General features: G+C 48.0%; 3 protein-coding genes across 3 annotated transcripts; all 3 read left to right on the forward strand.

Annotated features, from left to right (window-relative positions):
• Window positions 1-29: 29 nt before the first annotated feature.
• LOC117839194 (uncharacterized) lies at window positions 30-5,250 on the forward strand. The gene is made up of 6 exons (XM_034719471.2): window positions 30-405; window positions 494-974; window positions 1,082-1,319; window positions 1,412-1,502; window positions 4,176-4,247; window positions 4,481-5,250. The coding sequence occupies exons 1-6, from the start codon at window positions 139-141 to the stop codon at window positions 4,733-4,735; spliced, it is 1,404 nt and encodes a 467-aa protein (XP_034575362.1). The 5' UTR covers window positions 30-138; the 3' UTR covers window positions 4,736-5,250.
• A 1,102-nt stretch (window positions 5,251-6,352) lies between these two features.
• On the forward strand, window positions 6,353-9,784 carry LOC117839196 (GDSL esterase/lipase EXL3). The gene is made up of 3 exons (XM_034719473.2): window positions 6,353-6,778; window positions 8,669-8,799; window positions 8,925-9,784. Exons 1-3 carry the CDS (start codon window positions 6,517-6,519, stop codon window positions 9,609-9,611), a joined length of 1,080 nt encoding a protein of 359 aa, XP_034575364.1. The 5' UTR covers window positions 6,353-6,516; the 3' UTR covers window positions 9,612-9,784.
• Window positions 9,785-14,757: 4,973 nt separating this feature from the next.
• LOC117836393 (protein DETOXIFICATION 56) lies at window positions 14,758-16,654 on the forward strand. Its single transcript, XM_034715803.2, has one exon. It carries the CDS (start codon window positions 15,013-15,015, stop codon window positions 16,516-16,518), a length of 1,506 nt encoding a protein of 501 aa, XP_034571694.1. The 5' UTR covers window positions 14,758-15,012; the 3' UTR covers window positions 16,519-16,654.
• The last annotated feature ends 1,290 nt before the right edge of the window (window positions 16,655-17,944 follow it).

Consider the following 17,944-nt stretch of genomic DNA (forward strand, 5'->3'; position numbering starts at 1 on the left):
CACTACTCTCTCACTCACTGCGCAACACAGCAGACACGAGAGGGAGCAGTAGGCAGGGCAGGCACCCCGGATCACCGCCGCCGCCGCCGCCGCCGCCGCAACCCCCCTCTCCCTAAACCCTAGCCCCCCCTCGCCGCCATGGAACCACCTGCCGCCGCCTCCTCGCCCGATCCGACGCCCCAGGACCAGGCTCCCTCCCCCTCCCCGGCCAAGCGCTCCGCCTGGAAGCAACCCGCCCCAAACGGCGTCGTCGACACGCCCGCGCCAGGCCCCGCCGTCATGGACGCCAACCACTGGCCCGCGCTCTCCGAGGCCGCCGCCAAGAACACCAAGCTCGCGCCCGCCCCGGCCCCCGACTCCTCCAGGCCTCCCGAATCTTCGTCCCCGTCGCCCGCGCCCTCATCGGTGAGTCAGATCTCTTGTTTACTCTCCCCGCTCAGCTATCTGATTTCTACTACTCCGTCCCGCGATTCACCGTTTTTCTACTTTCTAGGCCATGGCCAACTCATCCAATTCGCACAAGCACGGCTCGGGGACGCACCATGGTCGCCACAAGCCTGCCAGGCGCGGCGGCGGCGGCGGTGGAGAGCACTCCCCGCGAGACCATCCTGATCGGAGCACCGGTGGGTGGGACCATGCCACTGGTGGTACCAGTAGCGGTGGCGGGGGAAGGGGCGCTCACAGAAACCACAATAATGGCGGCGGTAGGAGGGGCAATGGCGTCACTGGCTCTGGCAGTGGGGTTTCTCACCATGGTGGTGCTGCTGGTGGTGGCGGAAGCTTTAGTGGCAGGCGAAGAGGAGGATACGAGCCCTTCTACCGTGGTGGTGGTCCTCCTCCCATGGGCATGGGTCCATACATGAGAGGTGCACCACCCCCTCCTCCGCCGATGACAGTTCCTCCACCGTTCATGGGCCCTCCGCCGCCGTCGGTCTCGCCCATGCGTGCATTTGCTGGACCAATGATGTTCCAAGGTAAGGTTGCCCTGCAATTCATACACTCTGCACCTTTGCTGCTGCTGCTGTGTATTCACCTCATGACATGGTACTGATTGCTTGTCACCATCATTTCCTGTGCCCAGATATGCCATCTCCAGTGCCTCCTGTATCCCCGATATACTTCTATGGGCCTCCCCCACCACCAGAGGCTCTCAGGGGACTGGCTCTTGCACCTCCTATGGTTGGTCCACCTGCTTACCCTTACTTCCAGACCCTGTCTGAGCCACAGCCTGAGCCTGAGCCTGAGCCCGAGCCTGAGCCCGAGCCTGATGTGGAAGAGGAACGTGCCAAGCTGCTGAACCAGATAGAGTTCTACTTCAGGTGGCTGCATTGACCTCTTCTTGCACTACTGAATTCATCACTTGGTTAAAAGTGTGCTTCTGTTGATCATCATCATGTTCTGTGATCCACAGCAAGGAGAACTTATGCTCAGATGTATACCTGAGGCAGCAGATGGATGGGCAGGGCTGGGTTGATATATCTCTTATAGCTGGCTTTAAAAAGGTAATCATAACTACTTCATCTCACTGCTTGATGCATCGTCAAACATTGAACTTTTGGGTTGTTGGTTCGTTGTCGGTACTTGTTTGTCTATCTACTAACGCATAGAGACACTCTTGCATTGTTTGATCATGAAATTTTAATGAGTCTCTACTTAATCCATCTCCCACCTATGTAAAAGTAATTCTGTGCAGTTATTTTGCTCCTGAGATTAATAATAGTTTGCTGTTGAATATATTGGTTTATCATTGTAAGCTGCACCTTTGTTCTTTCATTATACGAAGAATGCATGCGTAATTCGTGTTATGGAGCATTGTTTCATGTTTTTCAACTAGCAATTTCACTATTTGTGTGTTAGTGTTAAACTGCTAATATCAACTATCTAATTTCCCTAGTGCCTTGAACTCTGTTGCATATAATTTTGTTTCAACTCTACTCCAAATATGCTTTCGGTAGCATGGTAGTACTTTATTATAGGTACTGGTTTATGTATAAAGAGGAAAATAATCAATTGAAACTGATTTTTGGGTGTTGGCATCTATGCTTCAATATGTTCCGCTATGCCTATATGTGATCTGGATGGTTCAATCAATGAGCAAGTGATTCAAAACATATACATCCATATGACACTGGAATCCAATCATCATTCAGAAGGCCTGTGTTGAGTTCATGTGTTGGTTCGATTCAGTACTTCTCTGTGGTAATCGCTATATATTTTGTGCTGGATTTTATACTATCAAATTAGATTCCCCAAAAATGCGTTTTTTTTTGTATCTTTAATCTTTGGTGCATGAAGGCTCCACTGCTACGTCACTAAATTCTGTGATCCTAGTCATTGTTGGGTTGTTTGGCTGTAATCCTATTTTCTTGGGGCGGTTGCTGTTATTCTAAATTTTGCTCATGCTCCTTTAAAATGATTGTTTCGTTTGATATTGGCCTGGTGGTTATAGTGTAGTGGAGACTTGCATCTGGTTCTAAAAGAAAGTATCTTTTTTGTTATTTGGTATATTTTGACTTTTCATGTCCGTTGTGGATCATGTTTAAAGCCTTAACGACAGTGTTGCATAGAATATCACTTTTCTGTTTTTTATAAGGTGGTCAATATCTGCAGGTATAGAAGCTGCATTTACACACGACGGTCGTGTTGTCAATCTTTATTCTTACTGTTTCTGTTGGATTTGCATGTATGAAAAGGTTTAATTAATGATGATGCCTTTGACCCATAGTGAAGCAGAGGAAACTAATTTCCACATCATTCCTGAAACTTCTGCATACAAAATTAAAAATATCGCCTCTCTCTACTTACTTTTTTTTAACTTAATTTTTGGGTGGGATGGGGGTGCCATTGAGTTTGATGAGGAGAATTGCTCGCATGCTATGATGTTTCATGTATTGCTGATTGTGTGATAAACTGCAGATTTCTTCATATGGCCGCTCTGTACGTTTAATGAGGTTCTGTATCCTAAGCACACAACTCAGCTTCATTTGGCCACTCCCTTTGCATGTTAGGATACTGGTTGTTACTTCTTTCTATAAAGGGAGGCAATAGTTAGCTGATTGGATTGGAGTGCAGGAATAAAATATGAGAAAGAGAATCATGAGATCGATATGTCTGAAGTTATGTATTCCATATTCATACCTTTTTGTATGCAAGAATGCAGATGATCTGTATTAGCTTCTCTTAGAATAACATGCTTTTTGTTGATTTAAGCTAACATCTGTAAAAAGTGCATTATTATGCTATAATTATGAATATGTAAAGGTGCAGCAAATGATTGTGTACAGGTAATGTTGGACTTCAAGTTTTGTTGGTTTGTTTGATGTCTATGCATACAGCTGCAATCTCTCCACTTGAGTTTGTAGTTGTGTAAGTAACTGACTAGATTATGGGAAGTGCCATTTGCATCCAATCGTAGTGGCAACAGGTAGGGGTTTGAGGGTTTTTTTTGTTTCTTTAGATGTTGAAAATAGTGGCAACTGCAGAATTGAGTATTTGGTACGGATTATAGTTTGGCAGATATTATGTGCTGCAAGACCTTTTGCACTTGATGTTTTAACATACTTTGTGCAACTTGCATATTTTGTTATTTTGAATTATTTTCCATTCATAAACATTATTTAATCATCTATTGTAGTAAAATGGTTGATTTTAGGCTAAGGAAGCAAGATGACCCGGTTTTCCTTGAAAGTTTCTGTGCATGGTTTGCTGCGAGTCTAAGGCCATCATAGCCTACGACATAGAGTGAGTGTTTGTGGGTTGGATTTTGTTGTAGTGTTAGTTTGGTGTTCTTGGGTTTACTAGTCAACAGCAGGAACTGTTGCTGCTTGCGCTCCTGTATAAATCTGCTGTTTGGGTATTACAGTGCTACCACTGATTTTGAGTGTTGCATAGTTATCACAACATTGCCTGCGCATCCAGTTGGCTGTGACCTGTGGGCTGACGCCATGATCATCACCTTGCACCGGATCTTGTTTGTTTGCACCCTGTTCAATGTTGTGTCTCTGCGCTGTTGTGTTTGCGTGCCTTATCCACAGGGCCTACCCCCACCTTTCCACAAGTCTACAACCTTCTGTACAAAGCGATAAAGGAAAATTAGGGTGCTATATAAAACACGATATGTTTCATGAGCATATTTTGAGTGGTGTTTTAACTGCACTGAGCAATGTTTTCTGCAGGTCCTAGAGCTGACGAATGACCTGCAATATGTAAAAGAGACAGTGAAGTCCTCGTCGATACTTGAAATGCAGGTATTTCCTGTTTTCTGGCTTTAGTTTCAGCAAAATATGGCGTTCTATGGATGCTCACATATAATCTTTTTACAAACAACGTCTCCATCTCTTTGGGAGGTGCGCTAGTGTAATTAATTGCCCTTGGTCTGTGCCTTCAAATTTGTGCCATCCTAAAAGGGTGAATTCTAAGGGTTTAGACCTTTTGAGAAGGGAGATGGCTCTTGTACTTATATAGGGTGCTGCTAATGCAGGGCGACAAAATTAGGAAGCAAAACGATTGGGAAAAATGGGTGATCCCTCGCGAGAGCAATCCTGACATACCGTCAAGCTCAGCATCTGTACCAAGGCCTAATGTCAATCATCTGGCAGCACGTCTTGGAGGCATGGGTCTGCATGAATCTGCTGCTAGCTCGAGTAGCACAACCCATGGTGATGTCGTCCAGAACGGACCACCTTCTGGTGACAATGAGGCTCCAGTAGTTGAAGACAACTCTGGCCACCAGTAGTAGTTACAATAAGGCGGTCCGATTCACACCATGACTGCAGGGGTTTTGTCCGTGCGCGAGTGACAGTACAAGTGATATGTTGTTTTGCAATTTTTGGAGGGGAGGTATGGCGGCACGTTACGTTAGACTGACAAGCGAATGCGTTTTGTGGCAATGAGGTAAGATTTTTGCTTGACCTTGTTATTGAGGTGTAGCGTGGAAGGTTTTCAGGCCGTTGGTGAAAAGTTTGAAAGAGAAGACAGGCAAACGAAGGTGGTATGCGGGAGTCATCGGAGACGAGGAGAAAACAAAGACATGAAAACCGAGAGTGCTAAGTTGTTATTGTCCCTGGGTGGGGCTAATTGCTTGTTTGATATCCTTGTTTGATGGTTTTCCTCGGCAGTAGGATGGATGATGGTGTAAAAAAGAAAACCTCCGATTTTTTATGGAGGAGCTCAACTTTGACGCACGGAGAGTCAGGGTGCATGTTTAATGTTTTCTGGTGGTGGTGTTGTACTGAAGTGAAGTTGCTGTCACAGGTGGGTGGTGTCGCGGTGGATTGGATTGGGTTTCTCTGGTGTTGTGACATGCTTGGGGGTGGTGGCAATGATGAGATGCAGTTGGCCTGACAGGGACTCAGGCTGACTAGTGGAGTATTCCCTTTGTCTCTGGTCCATCCATTCCATACGCAGCAGTGCTTGGTTTGTCAGGCCAGCCAGCCAGCCAATGGGTAGCTGCTTGGTGAATGTAGTCGGATAGGTGTCCCTGTCAGGCAGCAGCCGTCCTCCCGACCCTAATCCATGGATTACTGTTTCCTCTTTTGCTTGCTTGCTTGCTTGCTTGCTTTGTGGAATAAATGAACAGTTGCTAACTAATTAAAAGGAAAGGCATGACTACCCAAACTCCATTATAGGTACTCCATTTCCATTAGCAGGAGAGAGGAATTGAATTGAAGGAGCAGAGTAGTAACATGATATGATGTTGATGCAGTGCCCGCCATGCATGTGTATACCCTAGCTCTAGCCAGCTCATCAATTGATTAAAACTAATCACTAACTGTAGTCTGTGTCTGTCTGTGTAATCATCATCAATGCGTAACCCAACGCTGCGGGCATTACTTGGTGCACTGCTTCAGTTAAGTTAATAAGGGAGCTAGCTATTATATGTACTGTAGCTTAGTATAGTTCCAGTGCATCATGCATATACAGTTACACGTAATAATAATATAATAAATCAAACCATCCAGTTGGCTACCTGCATCCGTTACGTACGTGTCAGCATCTCAATGGGCTCTTTTCCTTGTTTCTTCGATCTAAAAGAATGGATTGCTAGAGAGCAGTATGATAATTATTAATCAAGTGCTGGAGATGAGCCAAAGCGGCCGGCCGGATTAATTGTGGCAGCTAGCTTGCAAGCTCAAGAGCGCAACCGTACGTACAGCGCGACCTGTCACTCGGACCTCGCAACAGTGCACACCAACACCTACCAATTCAATGTTCAATTTCAACCATCATCATACCACTAACCTGCTCGATCATCTTCTTCATCGATCGATCGATCTAATTAATTGACACATCACACATGCATGCATGCATGCTGCAGAGAGAGAGAGAGAGAGAGAGAGAGAGAGAGAGAGAGAGAGAGAGAGAGAGAGAGAGAGAGAGATCCGTCGTCGTCAGTACTACCATAGTAGCTATATATATACTATACTAGTAGCAGCTAGCTACCTAGCATCCCTGTGCAAGTGCAAGCGGAGAGCAAGCAGCTAGTAGCAGAGATCGATCGACGACAGCCGGCCGGCCATGGCGCCGCCGCCGCCGCTCCTGCTGCTGCTGCTTGCAGTTGCGGCGAGCTCGTCGGCCTGCCATGGGTACCAGTACGACCCTTCTCGTGGCCCGCTGGTGACGGCGGTGATCGTGTTCGGCGACTCCATCGTCGACCCCGGCAACAACAACGGCCTGCTCACGCTCATCAAGGCCAACCATCCGCCCTACGGCAAGGACTTCTTCAACCACGAGGCCACCGGACGCTACTCCAACGGCCTCATACCCACAGACCTCATCGGTATCCTCATACCTTGTTGCTTGCTTGCTTCACGTATAGTAACACCATGCATCATATTAATTCATATTCGTATTCAGAACCCCATTATATTATATTTTGCAACATATATGTGCATGTGTTAGTTCACGGGTCGATCGATATATTAAATGCATGCATATCTCATATGCACATGTATGCTGTTGCTTGCACCGCCAGCAGATCTAGCTAGCACTTGTCACACATGCACCAGATCGATATGATAAAGCCGTTTTAATTTGGAGCAAACCAATCCTTAAATTAATTGGCAATTTAATCACTCACAAAAATGAAATAAGCTAGTATCATCATGCATCTCGCGTGCATGCCAACTTAACAAATAAAGTAGCTTATACACGTTTTCTCCATCACTTAAGTTGTTGCGTACTACTATACGACGTTTCTTCTAGCTAGCGCGGGCCGGGACAACATGCATGCATGCATGTAACAGACTATCTGTTATACATGCTCATCAGCCTTACGTATGTGAGTGTGATGGTCAGTCTGTCAGTTGTGAAAAAAAGTAAGGTCCATCTATCCATGGGAACTGCTGCTGCAGACGTACATATATAGTATACAACTTGTTCATGTATGGGAACTGTACGGTACCGCATTAATAAAATAGCTACACTGCAGTAAGCAAACGACTAATAACTGCAGAATGCATGCAGAGAGTTGAGTAGTATATGTGCCGTACCTAGCTTGCTTGCTTACCTACCTGGGCCGGCCGGTGCACTACTAGCTACCACGTACTGGTCTGTACAGCTAGCATATATATAAAACGAAACCTAAAAATACTCAAAAGTAATTGAAAAGGTGGCCAATCTCTAGCTAGCTACTTCTTGTTCATCAGCGAGGAGGTTATTAGGTTGTAGATAGGAACCATTAATTATATTGGCATGCCACACCTGCCTGCAGATACTAGATATTGAGAGAAAGCGAGAACACGTACGTACTCCATCGTCTTACTGTATTAATTAGTTGCATGCATGCGCTAGCTGGTGGTGTCACGAGCTGAGGGTACTATACCACCGTATATCACTTCCTCATCTACTACTTACTCGATCATCCAATATAATGTATTGTACGTACGTATAGATACTACGTACGTCGTAGCAGGCCAGCAGGAAATTAAGGCAGCAGCTGCTAATTAATAAGAGCAGCAGCCGGCAGTGAAATGCAAGAGGGGGAGTCGATCGATCTCCATGTGTAGACGGATGGGTCGGACCACAAGTAGAAGGAATCCAAGAGAAGAGGCAATTAAGCTGGCTGCTGGTTGCGTGCCGCCTGTCTGGCAAATACTGTGCCCTTTTGATTGTATTTCCTGCACGAATTGAACGTCGTCGTCCTGCCAGTTGTTGGTGCACCAACAACTCCGCTCTTGTTATTTATTTACCATGTCCAAACTAGTCTCTGCGCTGTGCATCAAGTAATGTGTGCACAGCAGTATGTACGTGCTCAATTAAGTAACCCGTATACTCCGATCCATCATCAACGACTGCACATTCTAGCTATGTCGTACTGGCTCCCTCCGTCCCAAATTAAGTCCCGAATGAAACAGAGGAAGCAGTAAAAGGTAGAACAGCTTATATTTAAGTAAGGTACAACAATAAAGACGGTTGGAACGGCTTACTTACACTCGGATAGGGACACGTATAGGAAAACGATGTGCTAGCTACCGCAAAAGCCATGTGTGTCAATTTCTTTTTTATGGTTTTCTCAATTAATATATCATCCATTCATGAATATATATGTAGCTATCACCAGCTAAATAATATTACGTTCCATCAATTCAGTAGTTTTTTTTTCAAAAAATAAAGAAATAGTTCAACAATATCATACCGCAAAAAGTTACATGATTGTCGATGATTTCAGCGCAGGGGCTTGGAGTGAAGCAGCTGCTGCCGGGCTACCTGGGCGTGGATCTGAGCCCGGAGGATCTCCTCACCGGCGTCAGCTTCGCGTCGGGAGCCACGGGATTCGACCCGCTCACGCCCGTCGTCGTGGTACGCAACGCATGTACAGTAGTAGCATATGTATATTTATATCTGATTACATATACATATATGTATATATGCATATATATACATATATATAATAATAATAAATTGGATCCTGCAATGCAATGCAGAGCGTGATCTCGCTGGAGCAGCAACTTGCCTACTTCGACGAGTACCGTGAGAAGCTGGTGGCGATCGCCGGCGAGGAGGAGACGGAGAAGATCATCAGCGGCGCGCTGTTCGTCGTGTGCGCGGGCACCGACGACGTGGCCAACACCTACTTCACGACGCCGTTCCGGAGCGTGGAGTACGACATCCCCAGCTACGTGGAGCTGCTGGTCGCCGGCGCGGAGTCCTTCCTCCGGAACGTCAGCGCCAGGGGCGCCGCCAAGATCGGCTTCGTGGGGATGCCGCCGGTGGGTTGCGTGCCGTCGCAGAGGACCCTCGGCGGCGGGCTGCGGCGGGAGTGCGAGCCCCGGCGCAACGAGGCGGCGCAGCTCTACAACGCCAGGATCCAGGAGATGATCGCCGGCCTCAACGCCGAGCCGGGCTTCCCGACGCTGGTCGTCTACCTGGACATCTACCGCATCCTGGACGATCTCATGGAGCGCGGCGAGAAGTACGGCTTCACGGAGACCACCCGGGGTTGCTGCGGCACCGGCACCATCGAGGTCACCGGCCTCTGCGACTCCCGCTTCGTCTCCGTCTGCGACGACGTCTCCAACCACGTCTTCTTCGACAGCTACCACCCCACCGAGCGAGCCTACAGGATCATCGTCAACGACATCTTCGACAACTACATCCAAGTCCTCACTTGATGATCGAATCTGCTGCTGAGAATTACTATTCCTATTATTCCTATATATATATATATATATATATATATATATATATATATTGAACTGTATTAATTCATCAGGCCTCTAGCTTGCCTATGTCAAAACACAGACTACAGTGTTGTTAATCAATCGACGATGCATCATTATATTCATTCATTAAGTCGGTGCTGCTACGTTGTGCACCACCAAATGACCGAATGAGTAGCGACTAGCGATCGAGTGCCAAATAAAATGATACTATTGATATTATATTGGGCCGAAAGTAACTAAAGCCCATTCTGATATGCAGCAGTATTCCTTTTCCTTTTATAAATGAGAGAGAGAGAGAATTATATTGAACAACTCCAGCAGGCATATATATAAGTTGTGCTCCAACAAAAGAATAGCAAGCAACACTGCCTTCATCTTGTTCAAATTGTACCCCTACTCCACAGAAACCCATCACCGTCGGCTCCAAACCCCCCTTCACTGCCGGTTTCAGATCCATCATCTGCAATTCGGCAGTGATGGGGTACTGGCAGTGATGGTTATTTTGAAACTGGCGTTGGATCCAGCCGGCCACACCCCGCGCGGAGTCCCTCGTGCTGCCAACCCCCTCGCGACGCCGCGACACCCACTGCCGGTCGTCGTGGACCAAAGAGGGAGGGAGGGAGGCGCACATGGACTGCCGCCGCCACCCCTGCGCTGGAAATCCACTCGCGCCTCCGCGACGCCCATTGCTGGTCGCCAGAGATCCACGCGCGCCCGCCGCCCCTACCACCATAGATCCACACCTGTCGTCGTAGCTCCGGCGCGCCACCGCATCCCATTGCAGCCCCTACCGCCGCCGCTCCTCACTGCCCCCATGAGCTGTGACGGGCACGCGGAGGGGGGAGGAGAGAGGTGGCAAGACCTTGAGGAGATGGAGAAAGGAGGAGGGAGCTGAGGAGGAGGGGAGGCGGCTGGTGAAGAGAGGGAGGGGAAGGGGCGGCGGCCGCAGGAGGGAGGGAGCCATAGAGGAGAGGGAGGGAGGACGGTGGAGAAGGAGAGGTGGACGGGGAAGTGAAGTGAGGGAGGGAAGGGGATGGGGGCAGACACGAGGGAGAAAGAAGTTAACTGTCGGCTGGTATTTGGAGCCAGTGGTGAAAGTTTTCACCGCCAGATCATTATTGGAACTGGCGGTGATACCCCTTTCATCGATGGTTCTAACGTCCACAGGCCCTGGATGCTGCAATGATACCCTATCACCGTCGGTACACCAAAAACCGGCGGTGATAGGGTGTCTGGGATGGTAAAATCTGTAGTAGTGCCCCTTAATAAGCTAGCTAACTAAAATCAGCAGCTAGAACTGGAGCTTGATTGAAGATACTACATACCAAATTGAACTGCATCAACTGACACCTCCTCCACTCGTTTATGATCTGCACTAGGAATATATATATATATATATATATATATATATATATATATATATAATAAAACAGATGCTTCAATAAGAGTTGAAACACTACCTTTCTTCTTAAAGAAAGTTGTACTCCTCCAGCTAATTAAGATGAGCAAGCATTGGGGCAGCTCAGAAGAGGCAGAGAAGTGGGAAAGCTATTGCTCAACTCGAACAAGAATCCAACCAATCGGTTACCCCGCTTGTGGTGCTTTCTGACTTTGAGAAGAAACTGCTAGAATTCAGTAAAGATACAAATCTGACAGTAGCACAACTTCAAGGGGAGGATGACATCCAAACGCTCCCTGTGCCTGTCAAATGAAAATATGAGTATGGTAAAGAGCTCGTGTTTCCGTGGTTGGTGAAATATCACCCAACGAAGATGTACAAGCTGCACCAATGGTACATGGAGGCTACAACAAATGGTTTGATCGTGATGGAAGTTCGGGTTGGTGATGAACATTACTTCCATGGTGATGACATCATAATGGTGGAACTGTCGGAACTGTATATGCTATTCAATCAAGACGGACTAGACAAGTCACTGATAAGTTGCTGGGTACTGTAAGTCTTTAGTATATTCCTCTAACTTCAAAATCCCCGCTCTAGTCACTTTGCGATGTCTTAACTCCTATTTGATTTTGTATCGTGCGGGATGGAGATGCAATATTGTCGCGGGATGGGATACCATGACGTAGGCTTCATGGACCCCTCAATTATACACTAGAATACTCTAAGGGATAAGCCAGATGAGACTACGAAGAATATATTTAAATTCCTCGACAAGCATTAGGACAAGAAGTGCATATTACTACCGTGGAACTTTGAGTGAGCGTTTTTCCTATCTCTTTCTTTTCCGAACTAGCACTTCATAATACTAACTAGCTTCACTTTGGATGTACATATACCATTGGGTACTCATTGTTATTGTGCCCTATTGGAGCATTGTGTATGTCTTCAACTCTTAGAGGAAACCAAAAGCAAAATACCCTGACATCATGGACGCTGTGAACAAAGCCTGGGCTCAATTCCATCAAACTCACAAGGGTGACTTCAAGGAGCACTTCAAGGAGCACCTTGATTGGAAAACAGATTTCCTAATATGTGTTGAATTTTCACATCTCGTGACACTTCCTTTAACACAACAAATATTACATAACTTTTTTTTCCATATATACAGTTTTTGAGACAGCCGAATGGTACTAATTTATGCGGATACTACGTTTGTGACTGCATCCACACCTTGATCGGTCCGGCCGGCCATATCAGCAAAACACCAATTAACCGTACGTATATTCTTCAAAAATAAATTAGTTCATGTGTATATTCTTCAAAAATCAATCCATGTGTATATACTTAGAAAAATTAGATTAAGTATTTCGATTCATATACTTATACTTGAAAAAACCAATCCACATGTATATACTTAGAAAATTAGATTAAGTATTTCAATTCATATGATTATACTTCGAAAACCATTCCATGTGTATATACTTAGAGAAATTAGATCAAGTATTTCAGTTCATATGCTTATACTTCGAAAACCATTCCATGTGTATATACTCAGAAAAATTCGATTAAGTATTTCAATTCATATGCTTGTACTTCGAAAACCATTCCATGTGTATATACTTAGAAAAAATAGATTAAGTATTTCAATTCATATACTTATACTTAAAAAAACTTTGTGTATATACTTAGAAAAATTAGATTAAGTAGTTCAATTCATATGCTTATACTTGAAAAAACCAATACATGTGTATATACTTAGAAAAATTAGATTAAGTATTTCAATTCATATGATTATATTTCAAAAACCATTCCATGTGTATATACTTAGAGAAATTAGATTAAGTATTTCTAATTCATTTGCCAATGACACAGATGATGACCAGGAAGGAAAGACTCGTCGATACCGAAGTTTTCAGGGCAATATAAGAACAATTAAGTGGATTTCTCCTGGAGGAGATCACAAATCTTGCGGGGGAGTTTCATAATGACGGATCTCAGCTAGTGCACAAATCGGACCATCAGAATAGTAAATACGATATGTGTATGCACAATATGTATGTGTGTATATATATATAATATTATCTCAAATGTTATATTAAAGATAAATAGAACTTTACATATATTAGCGTATTAGAACTAGTATACGTAAAGGAAATAAATACGAAATACGATTATAGAATAAAGGAACATAAAATAAGAAAAGAAAGGAAAAAATATTAGTACCAAGGATACCAACCGGTACTAATGAGGGCGCCGCCCCGCGCGGTGTGGGAAGCTCTTTAGTACCGTTTATTTGAACCGGTACTAAAGGTCCCCTCTAGTACCGGATTGCCAGTACCGGTTGCGCAACCGGTACCAGAGAGGGGTTATGAATCAGTGCTACAGGCGATTTTTGCAGTAGTGCACGCAACAACGTAAGTAGTGAAGAAGAGCATATTCGATCCGATCAGATATTCTGAAACCGTAGTGCTCAATGTGTGTATACGTCAACTAACCGTGTAGGGACAACTGATCGATCTCTGCTAGCTACTGCTTTAGATACCCTGATTGCTATAGCTTTTGGAGTGCTGTTGATGTTGGATGCCACGACAGATAGATTGATGGATAGATTAGGACTCTCTCTCCCTTTTCTCCCCGGCCCCTTAATAAAGTTGGCAGCTTATTCATCCACTTGTACTTGTAATGATCATATATACAATGCATCACTAGCTAGTGCGCCAACGTTTACAGCCTTATGCAAAAGCCCGATGCACGTATCGATCATCAGGGGAGACATGGCACATGACAGTTTCAGTACTGACGTAGTACGTGCTTTTATTTGTGATGTTGCGATGGGTCGAGGAAGCCTCTTTCTTCCCTGATTTGGTTGGGATCATGCATGTGATCGAGTGCAGATGTGTATGGATTGTGAAGGCCAACACCAAACAAACTAGCTACCGCGCTTTGGATCGGAGTGAGTCGGCTTCTTGGTTGGCGATCGATCCACCATGGAAACAGAAAGGGAAAGGAAAGAAAGCTGGATATCAATCATATACTATACTGCTGGTAGTGATTGAAAGCGCCTAATGATTAAGCAGCATAAATAAATTTAATTTGCCAACAACAACATAAATATAATCATGTGAATCTGATGCTCTGAATCTGCAAAGAAACCTGGTACGTACGTACGTACGTGCATGCATGCATGCACATACATACATACATACATACATACATACACACACACATACATACATACATACATACATACATGTGCAGCGAGTATTCGTTCGTTACCCCACTAATTAACTAGCTAGTATCATGTAGCTAGCTAGTACATTCCAAAGCTAAGCTGCTCATTATATTCTCTTATGATCGATGGAATGGTACGTAGTAGCATGCACATATAACTCCTTTTGGGACTGGTAGTACCGCACTGATCATCACTAGGATTGGATTGGATTGGATTGGATTCCATTGTGCAACTCAGATTTAATCTCCAACTAACTAATAAGATATGTAACTGGTGTTGTATGGTGTGGTGCCATCCAGGTCAGACGAGACAGGCACGTACCAAAGTTAGCAGCTTTTCCTTTCCATTGTGGCAAACCGTCACAAAAGCATGCACTCTTCTTGGATTGAAGCACAAACAAGCAAGCATGCAAGCACAGTGGTGTACTACGCGTATACCAGTACTAGACCAAAGCAAAGCCAAAAAAAAAAAGAAAGAAAAGAAAAGAAAACAAAGGTGGTGCAAACAAACCAAGTGTTGCTGTGTCTTATTCGAGGAACGTGGCAGGCCAGGGTGGTGCTGAACGTTACCATACCTGATGGCTGCATGCATCAGGCCGGCCGTTACACACAGCTCGATCCCTGCACTGCACTCCACACCGCCCATATAACGAACTCTGCCCACACGCATCGCTCGCATTTCATTTCCTCCCCAAATCGATCCATCGATCGATTGCCATGACGCCGCCGCCGCCACCACCAGCAGAGCCTGAGGCTCCTCCGTCGCCGCCACACCACAAGCACAAGCACAAGCACAAGCAGGAGCAGGAGCGGTGGCTCGCCGAGTTGCGCGCCCAGCGCGGCATCGCCCTCCCTCTGGTCGGCATGAACCTCACGTGGTTCGCCAAGCTCGCCGTCACCACCGCATTCCTGGGCCGCCTCGGCGAGATGGAGCTCGCCGCCGGCACGCTGGGCTACAGCTTCGCCAACGTCACGGGCTTCGCCGTCCTCAGCGGCCTCTGCGGCGCCATGGAGCCCATCTGCGGCCAGGCGCACGGCGCCAGGAACTTCGGCCTCCTGCGCCGGACGCTGCTCATGGCCACGGTCATGCTCCTCGCCGCCTCCGTCCCCATCGCGCTCCTCTGGCTGCGCGTCGACGCCGTCCTCCTGCGCTTCGGCCAGCAGCCCGACATCGCCGCCACGGCCAGGACCTACGTCCTCTGCCTCCTCCCGGACCTCGCCGTCACCTCCTTCCTCAACCCGCTCAAGGCCTACCTCAGCTCCCAGGAGGTGACGCTCCCCCCGCTCTTCGCCGCCGCCCTCGGCCTCGCCCTCCACATCCCCCTCACCCTCTGCCTCTCCAGAACGATGGGCATCCGGGGCGTCGCCGCCGCAGTCTGCCTCAGCGACCTCGCCGTCGCCGCCATGATCGCCGCCTACGTTCTCGCCCACGAGCTCCAAGCAGGCCGCCGTAGGAGCACCACCACCACCACCTGCAGCAGCACGCTGACCTGGCTTGGGCTGCTCCGGCTGGCGCTCCCCTGCTGCCTCAACACATGCCTCGAGTGGTGGTCCTACGAGATCCTCGTGCTCCTCACGGGCCGCCTCCCCGACGCGCGCCGCATGGTCGCCGTCATCGCCGTCACCCTCAACTTCGACTACCTACTCTTCGCCGGCATGCTCTCGCTCTCCGTCAGCGCCTCCGTGCGCGTCTCCAACGAGCTGGGCGCCGGGGACGCGACCCTCGCGCGCCGCGCCGCCAGGGTCTCCATTGCCGGCGGCGCGATCGCCGGCGTGGCGGGCGGGCTTGTCATGCTGGCGGCGCGGCGTCCCTGGGCGCGCATGTACACCCGCAGCCCGGAGGTCCGCGACGGCGTGGCGAGGGCCATGAAGGTGATGGCGCTCCTGGAGGTGGTCAACTTCCCGCTGAACGTGTGCGGCGGCATCGTGCGGGCTACGGCGCGACCGCTGCTCGGCATGTACGCCGTCGTCGCCGGCTTCTACCTCGTCGCGCTGCCGGTGGGCGTCGCGCTGGGCTTCAAGGCCCGCCTCGGCCTCGAGGGGCTCCTGGCGGGCTTCCTCGTCGGCGCCGCGGCGAGCCTGGCGGTGCTGGTGACGGTGATCGTGTGCATGGACTGGGTGGCCGAGGCGGACAAGGCACAAAAGCGAGCCGGCGCCGACGATCAGGATACTCAGGAGGACAACAGCAAGGACTGCAACTGCAATGCCGTCACCACCCCATGATGTTGCTTCACATGTTTCGTCTAGTAGTTAGTTTATAATTATATATAGGGGGGAAAACAATATAATGATGCATTAATTCAGCGTAGCACATTATTCTCTCTTTTATGCGATAATTTGCAGGCTGCTGTTTTGCACACGATGCAACGGTTCCCTTACGATTCACGTCACATCAACACAAAAATAATCTACTTCCACAAAGATATCCTCTATGTTGACATGAATCCTCTATGGTCGACAGACAATATTATGTCTAGACAGGGCCGAGCACAGGGGGAGTGCGGCCTGTGCCATGGCCTCCAATTTTTAGGAGCCCACCAGACTGGCCATCCTCCGTCGTGATCCATCCACAGGCTTGTCCATCCCTCGTTCAGCGGTTCAGCCCATCCGTCAGCACTCAGCAGCAGGCTTTTGATCCTTCAAGCTTCAACGGTTCAGCCCAGTACACGGCAACGCCGCAACGGGATCGAGGCGTCATGGGCTCACCACGTCAAGCATGCGCACGCGCCCTTGAGGCTTCAGCCCTTGACGTGGCACAGGGATTGAGGCGATGAGCGGACGAGGCGTCACCACAACACTGCGTCAGACGTCAGGCGCAGCCCCGGCCGATTGCGCCGACTTGCTTTTCGGTTTTCGCCAGCCGATTGCGCAGCCCCGACGGCATTGAGGCGTTGGTGCAGGGTGAGAGGGAACCGATCTGGCAATCTGGAAGACTAGAACGTGCCGGATTTAATACTTCGTAAATTGTGATCGATCGTCGATCGAGTCTCCAGGTATACTGATTAAGCCCAGTTAATTTTCAATATTTTAATCAATTTTGATGGGTGATGACTAATATAATCAGGCCTCATTTTAGAGTTTGGCACAGGGTCTCGATTTTTGCCGGCTCGGCCCTGTGTCTAGATGATGCACAACAAAAATTATAGGGAAAAGCTATATCCTACGCGAGTGTTTTTTCTCCGCTCAGCACTCGATTTTTGGTTCTACTGCCGCTTTCCAATCCAGAGGTCACCGGAATTTTTTCTCCAGCGAGGTTAGTGGTGGGGATTAGGGTGGTTCGGGGTTAGGGTTGGGACTGTTGGAGTTTGCAGGGCCTAGAGAGAAGGCCAAGGGTGGCAGGCCAGCCCAGCGGAGGTGGCGGGCGCGGGGGCGGTGGCACCATCGGCCTGGGCGGTGGAGGAGGCCAGTTGGGCCAGGTAGGGGCGAGGGCGATGACGCCAGCGATGGCAGGGGTGGAAGGGGTGGGAGGTAGCTATCGTAGGAGGGTTAGGGTCTTGCCGGAGCTCCGCGCAGGGCGGCAGCGGGACAGGTACATGTGGAAGAACTCACTGGAGGACTCGAGAAATACTCAGGTGTCGGGCAGACACTCACAAACTATATCCAAACTATATCTAAATCTAGAAAATTTAAAACGACTACTAATTTGGGA

Source organism: Setaria viridis, chromosome 9 (genome assembly GCF_005286985.2).
Source record: "Setaria viridis chromosome 9, Setaria_viridis_v4.0, whole genome shotgun sequence".
In the NCBI taxonomy this organism is placed as follows: Eukaryota; Viridiplantae; Streptophyta; class Magnoliopsida; order Poales; family Poaceae; genus Setaria; species Setaria viridis.

What these genes read in the sequence shown, in the direction of transcription:
- LOC117839194 (XM_034719471.2), top strand. Translation starts at nt 139, where the DNA reads ATGGAACCACCTGCCGCCGCCTCCTCGCCCGATCCGACGCCCCAGGAC. An exon ending in CAGATAGAGTTCTACTTCAG is followed by an intron (nt 1,320 to 1,411) that starts GTGGCTGCATTG and finishes TGTGATCCACAG; the next exon opens with CAAGGAGAACTTATGCTCAG. An exon ending in TTATAGCTGGCTTTAAAAAG is followed by an intron (nt 1,503 to 4,175) that starts GTAATCATAACT and finishes TGTTTTCTGCAG; the next exon opens with GTCCTAGAGCTGACGAATGA.
- LOC117839196 (XM_034719473.2), top strand. Translation starts at nt 6,517, where the DNA reads ATGGCGCCGCCGCCGCCGCTCCTGCTGCTGCTGCTTGCAGTTGCGGCG. An exon ending in CATACCCACAGACCTCATCG is followed by an intron (nt 6,779 to 8,668) that starts GTATCCTCATAC and finishes CGATGATTTCAG; the next exon opens with CGCAGGGGCTTGGAGTGAAG. An exon ending in CGCTCACGCCCGTCGTCGTG is followed by an intron (nt 8,800 to 8,924) that starts GTACGCAACGCA and finishes AATGCAATGCAG; the next exon opens with AGCGTGATCTCGCTGGAGCA.
- LOC117836393 (XM_034715803.2), top strand. Translation starts at nt 15,013, where the DNA reads ATGACGCCGCCGCCGCCACCACCAGCAGAGCCTGAGGCTCCTCCGTCG.